This window comes from Balaenoptera physalus, assembly GCF_965194825.1.
Source record: "Balaenoptera physalus genome assembly, chromosome: 13".
NCBI classification, from domain to species: Eukaryota; Metazoa; Chordata; class Mammalia; order Artiodactyla; family Balaenopteridae; genus Balaenoptera; species Balaenoptera physalus.
The window spans coordinates 53,992,894-54,004,344 of NC_138892.1; the positions used below are offsets into that span (position 1 = coordinate 53,992,894).

The 11,451-nt window shown below is 41.3% G+C and overlaps 1 protein-coding gene across 2 annotated transcripts; it reads left to right on the plus strand.

Moving 5' to 3' along the window:
- Positions 1-3,199: 3,199 nt before the first annotated feature.
- Positions 3,200-9,371, plus strand: AVPR1A (arginine vasopressin receptor 1A). Of its 2 annotated transcripts, none has more exons than XM_082419189.1 (2): positions 3,200-6,603; positions 8,892-9,048. In XM_082419189.1, exons 1-2 carry the CDS (start codon positions 5,632-5,634, stop codon positions 8,937-8,939), a joined length of 1,020 nt encoding a protein of 339 aa, XP_082275315.1. In that variant the 5' UTR covers positions 3,200-5,631; the 3' UTR covers positions 8,940-9,048. The 2 variants fall into 2 exon arrangements, with proteins under 2 accessions (XP_082275315.1, XP_082275314.1); XM_082419188.1 differs by having other exon boundaries at positions 3,217-6,607; positions 8,892-9,371.
- Positions 9,372-11,451: the final 2,080 nt, after the last annotated feature.

The following is an 11,451-nucleotide window of genomic DNA, read 5'->3' on the forward strand; positions in this document are numbered from 1 at the left end:
AATTTTTTAAAAAAAGGAATTAATGAATACACAGAGGTGGATTCAATGATGCCGACTCACTAAAAGAATGTGTCTTGATGATTATCAAATTCTAAGCATAATATTGAAGTTGCCGTACTATGAAAATGCAGAGAATCCAAATAAATACTAATTCGTCAGAAGCAAAATTTTTAAACTCAACATTTTAAATGTGCTTATATTTTTTAAAGTTTTAAATTAAATCAACCATATAATTTTTAATGCAAACAATTTTCTGAACATATGATATCAATAGTAAATTTAGAAATCTTCCTTTGGAATGGCTTTTCTACTAATGCTATATTGACTGACTTAGAATTTTTCAAATTCAAAACAAGTGATGAGATTTTAATTTTTCATCAACAAATATTAGGATATTTGAGATTTTGTTGAGCATGGGAGCCTCTCTTTAATGCCACAGCTCTGTTTTCTAACAGGCAAGCCCATTTTATCACATAAGAAAATAAAACTTTTTAAATAGTACCAAATTCTGTCCTCATTTTTCATTTGACCCCAAAGAGTAAACAGTATTATAATGAAGACATGATGTTTTTCCATGTTTGACAAGCAGCATTTTTTAGAATCCAGTGTGTGTGTGTGTGTGTATGTGTGTGTGTTAAAGACAATCATTCACTCGGTTATTTTAAAATCAAATATACACTTACCTGTCCAGGATTCGTGAGGCAGAAAGGTGACTAGAATCATTGAAGACCCTCTAGATACAAAAGCTGATTCTTTGTTTTCATGGAGATACTAGAGAGATTTAGGTGCTTAAGGATGGCTCCTCAAGAACTCATCCCTAATTTATCCAATCATCAAACACTTTCTGAAATGTATGTTCCTTCAGCACTCAAAAAACAGTTTCTGTTACAATGTTTGTTAATTCTTTCTGCAAATATGTGTTAAATGCTTGTGATGTATATGGGAAGCAGTAGGGCACAGAGGTTAGAACACAGGCCTGGACTTCAGACGGACTGATGTGTGACTCAGCCCAGCCACTTGGAGTCTTGTGACTTTGGTTAAGTTGCTTAACCTCCCTAACCTTTGTTGTATGCACCTGTAAAGTGGGATAATAATAAGTATATTCCTATATACAGTTTATTTTAAATATTACTTGAAAGAGTAAATAAAATAATAAATTTAAAGCTCTTAGCTCAAGAATTAAGAGCTTATTCAGCATTGGTAAATATTAATATTATCTATTATTATTTATTCTACTACTACTACTACTACTACTACTACTACTACTACTACTACTATCCTGTACTTAGTTTACTAACGAGAAAGCCAAAGATATAGAATAACCAGAGCAGATCCTACCTGATCTCTTAGTCTTAAAGGAGAACATATCATATACAGATGAAATGTTAAGTAACCACCCAAGTACCCCACATGAGTCTGTAAGATGCAGGAACATGAGGCTTACAGGTGGCAGTACAGTGTGATGGTTATGATTGTAAATTCTGCCAGAGTCAGTTCCTTCTGTTCAAATCCTTATTCTAATACTGACCAACTGTGTCACCCAAGGCTAGTTATTTAACCTCTCTGTGCCTCTGTTTCCTCAAATGTAAAGTGAAATAATAAGAGTACATCCCTTAGAGGGTCATTGGGAGGATTAAATGAAGTAAAGCACTTGTGAGAGTGCCTGGCCCAAAGTGTTTACTAAATGTTAGTGACCATTACACACTTCTTGGTATCCAGCTCAAGACCTAGCAGAGTGATGTGCAACAAATATTTGTTGATTTGCTAGAGATAATGGTATGAATACCACACTAAAGCCCTGTGACTAGAGTGTCATTAATTTGTAATTGAAGGGGAAAGAGTCATTGTGGGCTATGGAAGTAAAATGAATGCTCCTACAGATACCCAATTTCTTCCCTTTTCTCACTAAGACAAGGAAGTAAACTGAAAGTTTAAGGAAAGGAAGAAGAACATATTGATTGAAGCTATAAGGCAGTACACAAGGTAATATGATAAACTAAATGTAACCCATTGACATTGGGCATCTCTGCCCCTGGACTTCCTGATTTGACTAAATCTGGTGGTAGTTCCCCAGAGTTCTGGAACTCCAAGTACATTTACTCAGTGTTCTTCAAACTGTATCCATTGTCCTGTGACATGTTCATCACTATTCCATGGGGAAAGTAAAAGGATGGGTGTTTTCCATGGTCAAATAGCTTTGGGAAACACTGATAAACACAGTTAAGTAGGTTTCTCAGAGGTTTTTTATGTATGAATCTCTAGGAGAGAATAAGATGCAAATACAAAACTTCCCCCAATGTATTCAACTGTGGAACTCTTTTCTCATAGAAAACCTATCATTATTTTCTATTGCACAGAAGGGAGGTGGGGAAATGCTGCTTTAATTGGAAGGAAAAATCTTATCAGCAAAATAACAAGTAATATGCAAGATATTTACATATTTGGGGGGAAAAGGGAGAATTAATGTTTTCAATACCCATGAAATGCCAGAAACTTAAATGAAAACTTAAATAATCCTTGCAGTCACTGCATTATGTTTTATCACCAAGATTTTACAGATGAAGAATTTGAAGCTCAAAGATTAAAATAAAGTCACACAGCTATTGCAGTAAGGGAAAGGGGTGCCTGTTTTCATTAACTGAAATACTTCTTAAGTATATGGAATTGAAAACTGGAAGAAGGAAGACTGACAGAGAAAGGTAACTCCAGGACAAGTATGCACAGCTTCCATTTTTTTCTTTTCATCATTTCACCCCCAAAATATGTTAACTGAAATCCACTGAGAATAAGATGGGGAAAGTAGTAAGTCTTAATACAGGAAGTACAGAGCAAATACAAATTGCTCTAAGACAAAGCACAAGATGCCACAGAAAATACTGACTATGTTCTTTTCACATTTTAGGACCACAATTCCTTTACCCTCCACTGAGTAATTTTCATAGCAGATACATGAATAGTGAGTCAGTATTTCAGTGGTCCTGGTTTCCTTTGAATAGAGAACCAGTAAAACCAAGACAAACACATTTTTAAAACTCTGTAGTTTAAAAGAGGGACCGGGTTGTGGAATCTGCCTTGAACATTTTTTCATATATGTGTGTGTATATATATATATATATATATATATATATATATATATATATATATATATATATACACACACACACACATATGTATCATATATGTGTGTGTATATATAATACACACAAGTAATTAGTAGTATTGTTCACTGAAGAAGAATATATTCCAATTGTGCCCACCAATGTAACCTAACAAGTTATTTTTATAACTTGGATATAGTTTTATTATTGGATCAGAGGGCCTGACACAGATGAATGATTTTCTGAGAGGCTACCACACCATCTGTCTGGAATAAGAACATGCAAAGAAACTTTGGTAACCCTGTACTGTAGATTCCTTCCCTTCAGGAAACCTCAAAGCTCAAAGGTGTAGGGCCAAGGGCAATAAAATTGCCAGGTTCTGGCCAATGGACCACTTTTGCAATACTCTGGGACACTAGGGTCAGACAACATTATTTTTCATATGCAACATTAATAACGTAATTTGTGACTCAAAAGAAGGTCACCTCTCCGAGTCAGTGACTATTACCTAATTGCTTGAAGGATTTTTCCAGACAGGTGGTCTGGAAATATTTTACTTATTGACATTTCTGAACTTTTCAAATCTTTTGCCTCCTAGATATCTTGGAGAAAGTGAGACAACGCCACACACCTTGTAGTTTTGAGAGCATTTCCCCAAATAGAACATTGTCTTACTTGATCCTCAAAGTAACCTCAAAAGTAGGTAAGGCGGGTACTTTCATTCCCTTTTTAAAGACGTATAAACCGGGGCTTATGCAGTCACAATGAAGGACTCCCAGGGTCGAGTCCAGCACTCTTAGTGTGACAGCCTTGGGACTCAGCGTGCATGAACTGGGAAGCAAAGTGGAATTATCACTGAGAACTGCATCTCAGAAAATCTTTTGGTTTCTTTGCCTACATTTCATAGATATTCTTCTCAGACAATCAAATTTATACCATGGCCACAATATACAAATGTTCTGACCAAAAAGTCATGCTCGTGTATCTACAGAGTAGATAACCTTATAAAGTGTTTTTCCTTTTTTCTTCTTTTGTGAAATAGCCTGAAAACCGCTCCCCCTTGCCGTCCTTCCAAGCGTATCTTCACCAAAGTTTAAAGGCAGAGCTAAGGTAGAGAGAGTTAGTAATCCTGCCCGTCTCGTGCCCCGCAGCTGGGCTCCAGCTGTCCAGAGTAACTAATTAATAGGTAGGTGGTCTTTTCTCTCTTTGCTTCAGTCTCTTTTCTGCCTGGAGGTTGCCTCTTTCTCACCCACCAGCACAAGGAGCCTGGCGGCTTTTCGCTCCGGTGTCCTGGACAGCGCTGCCTGGGCTGCCGCTCTCCAGCAGCGGCTCTTCGACCACCCGAGGAGATGTCCCCACGATTCAGTAGTAACCAGACGAAGTCCCCACGGACTACTGTGGCCCAAATCCCGCCCATCCCAGCTGTGGGAATCAGGCTTTTCCCGGAGAAAACCCCAGGAATCAAGTTTAGAGAAAACTCCTTAAGTCCCACCCACCCCCCAACACGCTCCCAGCCCCGGGGGAAACTGGAAAACCAGGAGACGTTCCTTTTCCCCGCTGTAGATAAGTGCACTGTACAGGCAGCCGCTGGGACGGCGAGCGCGTCCTTCCGGTCCGCGAACGCGGGCAGGGTAACAAACAGCAGGCATCAAAGTTACCGGGAAGAGAGCGCCCTTTAAGTCACCCAGTTGTTACCCTACAGAGGAGGGTGGAGAGGAGCGGGGTTGGTGTGAGACGAAATTCCCGTAGCCAAGTTGCCCTGAGAATAAAATTAGACTGGCTTCCCCGGGATGGGCGGACTCGCTGCGGAGGGAGACACCCAAGCTGCAGCAGGTGGGCACGCGCGCCAAGTTCAGCATCAAGAGCACCCGCGCGGGCGGTGGACTCGGGATTTCTGGGTATCATGTTGACAGCGTCTGTTGAAGTCAAATGCGGGGGTTAAGGTGACCCTTGAGGGAGGCTAGAGGAAATGATGGTAAACCCTGAAAAGGCATGACACGTCCAGATCTCCAAGGTTTTTTTTTAGAAGAGAAGAGAGGGAAAGCGCCACGGTCAACCCCCTATTACGCCAAGTAATCCGCGAGTTCCCAGCCCCACCCCTGCAGCAGCGATGCGAAGAGGACAAATCACCAACGTAGGAAGGGGGGAAAAAAGAAAACCCCCAGGGGAGAGGGAAGGGAGGCAGCGAGTGTAGGCACCGAGCAGTCTCCAACCACTGGGGCGAGAGGGAGCGCGATCTGGGGAAACAAACTCCACATCAATAATTTGAGTTTGGAGCCCAGTGCTTTCAGAGACTCGGAGCGCACCTCCCCAGCTTCGCCCGAGTTGAGACAGGGCAGCGCAGGCAAAGGGGCGGGCAATTCGACCGAGAGCGGCTGAGCTGGCTGGTGGGACACGCTGCGCCCGGAGACGCCCGCGAGAGAGCGAGCAGAGCCCGGCTCGCGGTGAGCGCTGCAGGGAGGGAGCGCACCGCGCGAGCAGGCGGGAAGGGAGCGGGCCTCCGCCGAGGCCGAGGAGGCGCTGCGTGGACAGCATGAGTTTCTCCGGGAGCCCCGGCGCGGGGCCCGCGGGCAACTCCAGCCCATGGTGGCCTCTGGCCGCCAGCGGTGCCAACACCAGCGGGGAAGCGGAGGCGCTCGGGAAAGACGACAGCCCGCTGGCGGACGAGCGCAACGAGGAGCTGGCCAAGCTGGAGATCGCCGTGCTGGCCGTGATTTTCGTGGTGGCCGTGCTGGGTAACGGCAGTGTGCTGCTGGCGCTGCACCGCACGCCTCGCAAGACGTCCCGCATGCACCTCTTCATCCGCCACCTCAGCCTGGCCGACCTGGCCGTCGCTCTCTTCCAGGTGCTGCCTCAGCTGTGCTGGGACATCACCTACCGTTTCCGCGGACCCGACGGGCTCTGCCGCGTGGTGAAGCACCTGCAGGTGTTCGCCATGTTCGCATCGGCGTACATGCTGGTGGTCATGACCGCCGACCGCTACATCGCCGTGTGCCACCCGCTGAAGACGCTGCAGCAGCCGGCGCGCCGCTCGCGCCTCATGATCGCCGCCGCCTGGGTGCTGAGCTTCGTGCTGAGCACTCCACAGTACTTCGTCTTCTCCGTGGTCGAAGTGAGCAACGTCACCAAGGCCTACGACTGCTGGGCCAACTTCATCCAGCCCTGGGGTCTCCCCGCCTACGTGACCTGGATGACCGGCAGCATCTTCGTGGCGCCCGTGGTCAGCCTGGGCACCTGCTACGGCTTCATCTGCTACCACATCTGGCGCAACGTCCGCGGAAAGACTGCGGTGCGCCAGGGCGAGGGCGCCCGCGCGGAGGGCGCAGGTGGCGCCTTCCACCAGGGGCTCCTGCTCGCGCCGTGTGTCAGCAGCGTGAAGACAATTTCCCGCGCCAAGATCCGCACGGTGAAGATGACCTTCGTGATCGTGACGGCTTACATTGTTTGCTGGGCGCCCTTCTTCATCATCCAGATGTGGTCTGTCTGGGATAAGAATTTCCCCTGGGTCGGTAGGTGTCGGGACGATGGAGTAAGGTGCACAGATGGGGTCTGTGTGCTTGGGGGGGGGGGGAGGGAAGGGAGAGAGTTTCTTTTCATAATATCCTCCAGGGCAATAGTTTTTAAACTTCGTGCATGAGAATCACATCTTGAGCGGAACTGTTAAAAGCCAAAGTCGTGGGGTCCCCACCCCAGACGTTTTGATTCAGTAGATCTGGAATGGGGCCCAGGAATCTGCATTTGTAACGAGCTCCTACGACCACAAATCCAGAAAACTGTGCTCTAGAGTCAGCCGCGCATTTACAGAACAGAATAATGACTTTTTGCCAAAGCACTAACCGCTGTGTTAATACCCTGCTTTCAAGTCTGTTGGATTCCGAGAAATATGTATACTGTCACAACTGCTTTTTGCTAGTTTGTGAAAAGTATCGCAATGTAAAATTTTTGTAGAAATGCCCCAAAGTAAGGGTAAAATGGACGTATTTTTCATTTGAAAACAGTTTTATTTATTCTTCATCCAGTCAATAAATATGATTATGCATATTATGTACCAGATTTTATGCTAGGTCCTGGGGGTATGAAGATTAAATGTGTTGAAGAAAGATTCTTAAGTCAGTAATTTTAATTTGGCATTTTAGCTAGTGTTCCATTTCTTATCATAATGTTTTGATTTTTTCCTACAATTACTTTAACACTTTTTTCTCCCTAGTGTTTCAAAGCAGGATTATTGATAAACTCTAAATTTGTTAGACTGATTCATTAGTCTTTCAGCACTAACTTGACCACACAGCTGTACATCTCTCCACACAACTCTTGTAGTTTTCTGAGAATGTCCTCCGCACCTACTAGCTCATTTGATTTTAATTCCTTCACAAACTAGGAAAACCAGCTTCACAAGAACTTACCCCCAAAAGCATTATTTAATATTGTATCTTGAAAAAAAATTTCCTTTGATAAGGAAAAAAAATTTTTTTTTCACATCAAATATATTACAGAAATGTTACTGACAACAACTGTAATTGGGAAATAGGTATCTGGGAAGAAGTGTCTCCTTTTGTTATTTGGGATTGGGCTAGGGAGTATTTGTGATATACTTTGAAAGTTGTATGTACAAATTAAACACTTGAGAGTGAATTTAATTCAAACAAATAAAAGTCATGGCTATAATAGCACTGATGATGAAAAATACAACATAAATGCTATATTTCCTGTCTTGTTTGATCTTGGCAGCCTCTTAAGTATTGCCAATCAAATAAAAAATTCAGCCTATTTGTTGCTTTAACAGGATTCAGACATAATTACGAAAAAATTCTTCACTTGTGCACAGGTATGTCGATGATTTCCATTCTTTCTGAATACAGTCTTAGTCACGGATCCTGATCACCTTTAAGAGTAGCATCTTAGCACAAAGTTTGATTAACCTGTAATTTATTCTGGCACAACAAGAGTGAGAAGACCCAAGTTCATAATTAATAAGGGAAAACCAGTGCTTGCCTATTATTCTTATCTTTAGAAAAGGTATATTCTCAGTGCAATAGTTCTATGGTGAAAGGTTATATTTATGTAGTTTACCAGTGCAAATACACAAAAAATAGTTCAAAGGACTGTTAGAATTTCTTAATTTATCTGTTCTTCATAATATAATTTAATTATTCAAGCCACAATCAAAGATGGTTTTCTTTTAAAATCAAACGAAGCTTCTAATTAACCAAAGGAAACAACTAAATATTGTATCTTTCAGGGACCTATTTCAACTATCCCCTTCGGTATAGATTTCTTATTACAAGAATATGTTTAATATTAAAAAATTTAAAACAACTAAACATGGTCCATAATGTCATACTTTTGCCTGAGTTATCAGGATAGATATAATTTGGTATATGTGGCTATAGCGTCTAGAAATTTCACTGAAATGGAAGCCATTCTTTAAGTGCCGTGTTCATTAGCACACGCTAGTGCTAACACAAAGGATTCCAAACTTTATTAAGTTATTTAATATTCTTAACCTCTTGAAAGTCCCACTCATTCTACTTAAATATTTTAATAGTGGTTTAAAATACCTGAATTAATTTCAATTTAATTAATTTCAATTAAAATACTAATTACGAAAATATTTTACAACCAAGCAATTTCCATTCACCAACCATTTCCCTGACTGATAAACAAAATACTTTATTTTCTATATTGACCCATAACATTTTCCAGCTTTCATGAACCAACAGAAAAATGAGTTTATCCAGTGCTGTCACTTGCATTTGACTAGTTAAATGCTCTCCCCTTATGTTTTCCATACAGAGTCGGAAAACCCGGCCACCACCATCACTGCATTACTGGCTTCCTTGAATAGTTGCTGCAATCCCTGGATATACATGTTTTTTAGTGGCCATCTCCTGCAAGACTGTATCCAAAGCTTCCCATGCTGCCAAAACATGAAGAAAACATTCAACAAAGAAGATTCTGACAGTACGAACCGAAAACAGACTTCCTTCACTAACAACCGAAGCCCCACATATAGGACCGGCGCGTGGAAGGACTCAGCAAAATCTTCCAAGTCCATCCAATTCATTCCTGTTTCATCCTGAGCATGCAGCCTGACTCCTGTAATGGACTTTTCAGCCCACTGACCGAATCCAACTAGAAATTACTAGAACAAATATAAGATAAATCGATCTGTTGAGTACAAGACTGTGTTTCTAGTTCCATTTTCACATTGCTACATGCAAAAGCTATGAATTGTTTCATACGGAATTTTAATAAAAACATGCTACACTAAAATCTGCAGACCTAATTCCCAGAAATAACATAAGTCATATTTCTAAAGGAAAAATCATAACCACATGGCTTTATGTTTTGCTGTGGGTTTCTTTTCTTTTTATTTCTGACATAACTAAGGTTTGGTTGGTTTAGAAGTCATATAATGTAGGGGTATTATTTCTGAACAAAGTAAGCTCATCATCAGCCTTAGGGTTTGAAAGAAATTAGAAGAGACTTCAGAGAAATTATGTTTCCGTCCAGTAAAATCAATTTATGTATCAGAAAATGAGGCATATTGAGTAGGGGGTGCCTGTTGCAGAGTGGAAAGAGGAAAGTTCTGTTAGAAGCTATAAATCACCTCCATTTCAAAACAGTAACTTTAAAACTGGCAGTTCCCTCCTTTGGTTCCTCATGTTTTATTGGTTCTGAAAAGCATGATTACCAAGATGCTGAAGGTTAGAGAAAATGTTGTCAACTGGCCGATAATATCTTTTTCTTCCCGCTGCAAAGTTGCTTTAAGGTCAGATTTGTATGCCAAATATCCAATTTTATTAGAAGAGTAGAAAGGGTAGATTGCCCAAGGTATTGCGTAGGCTTTCTCTAGAAAATTGTAAACATGTTTTGACCAGTGTTATAAGGTATCCTGTGCTATACTGGATACTAACACCATCATTACTTCACGTCTGAGGAATCCAGATTCATAGATATGAGTCTCCTAAAGAATGACTCAGGATACTGAATGTTCCCTCATGTTTAATTAAAAATAACTTGGTCCTTCCTTCTGATCACCCACCCGTCGAACAGTCTCACAGTGGAGGAGAAGCAGGGCTGGGCAGGATGAGGGCGGGGAAATAGAAAGAAAACTGCTCTGCATCTAGTCTGGCTTCCTTCGTTATTAAGTGCATGACTTTAGGCAAATGGCTTAAAAAGACATAAAGCCTCCATTTCCTAGGCTGTACGACGGCATTGATAACACTTACCTCACAGGGTCGTTGTAAGGACGAAATGAAATCAAGTGTGTGAAAAGATCTTCCTAAACTGTCAAGTGCTGTATGAGTGTTAGCTCTTGCTTTTATTACAGTCTTTTGCCCGGGCGGCGGGTCTTCAAAACTGAACAGCTTTTTCCTGTTTGCTTTGCATTAACCAGAATGTGTTGGTTTCATGTCTGGCATACAAAATCCTAAAATTTAAATATAGCTCTGCTGATTAATCGGAAAGCATCGCCAACGGCCACTGTTAAGTCTAACTTCTGCCTAACCAAAGCTTTCCTATTTAAAGAGAGAATTTGCTTTCCTTTGATTGCAGGTAAATTGAAGCCAGCCAAGAGAATCAATTTCTTTCATTTCTAAACACAGATAAATTACAACACTACTTGGCTGCTGTTACTGCATTTTTCATTAATGGAACTCAGTGGGGTTTTTTGAGCTATTTTGTCTGGCTCCTTTTCCTTCTTAGAGACCTTGCAATGATTTGAGGATACATCATAAATACTTTGCACCCCTTAGAGGAAGTAATAGCTATTTTAATAGTATTATTGTTTTTTTAAACTTTGTCGATAAGAAACTGAGCACTAAATGGCACTATGAGAACCTGGAACCATCAACCTCACTCCTCTTCATTCTCTTGCCTTTCCAAATTCTCAGTCCTTTTTCTCCCTGGATTTATATGCCTAAAAAAAAAAATGTTTCCAAATGTTTTATAGAGATTAAGCCCTTAGGTTTTAGAATTCTGCTTTTTTAAAAATAACAAATATGTCTCTTAAAGGGCATTGTCCAATATGAGCCATCAATTAAATTAATCAATTCTTCATTATTTGAGTCATAGCAGCATCTCAGTATCCCTGCCCTCTGTAACGTTGTCAGCCCTTTTGACAACTTTACTTTGACAACTCAAAACTAAAGCCTTTTAGTTTGGAACAAATATGAGCCCGCTTTTTTCTAAACGCAATTCCAAAATAATAACCTCATAGTTCTTGTATAAATTGTTTCAAAATGTTGACGTGTATCTCCAAGTAAAAAATTTCAGTTCGAACCTTATTTCCAGGAACATCTCTCAAATAGGGTGCAAATTAACCTACCCAGCCATGTTTTCTCCTTTTAAA

What these genes read in the sequence shown, in the direction of transcription:
- AVPR1A (XM_082419188.1), top strand. Translation starts at nt 5,632, where the DNA reads ATGAGTTTCTCCGGGAGCCCCGGCGCGGGGCCCGCGGGCAACTCCAGC. An exon ending in TAAGAATTTCCCCTGGGTCG is followed by an intron (nt 6,608 to 8,891) that starts GTAGGTGTCGGG and finishes TTTTCCATACAG; the next exon opens with AGTCGGAAAACCCGGCCACC.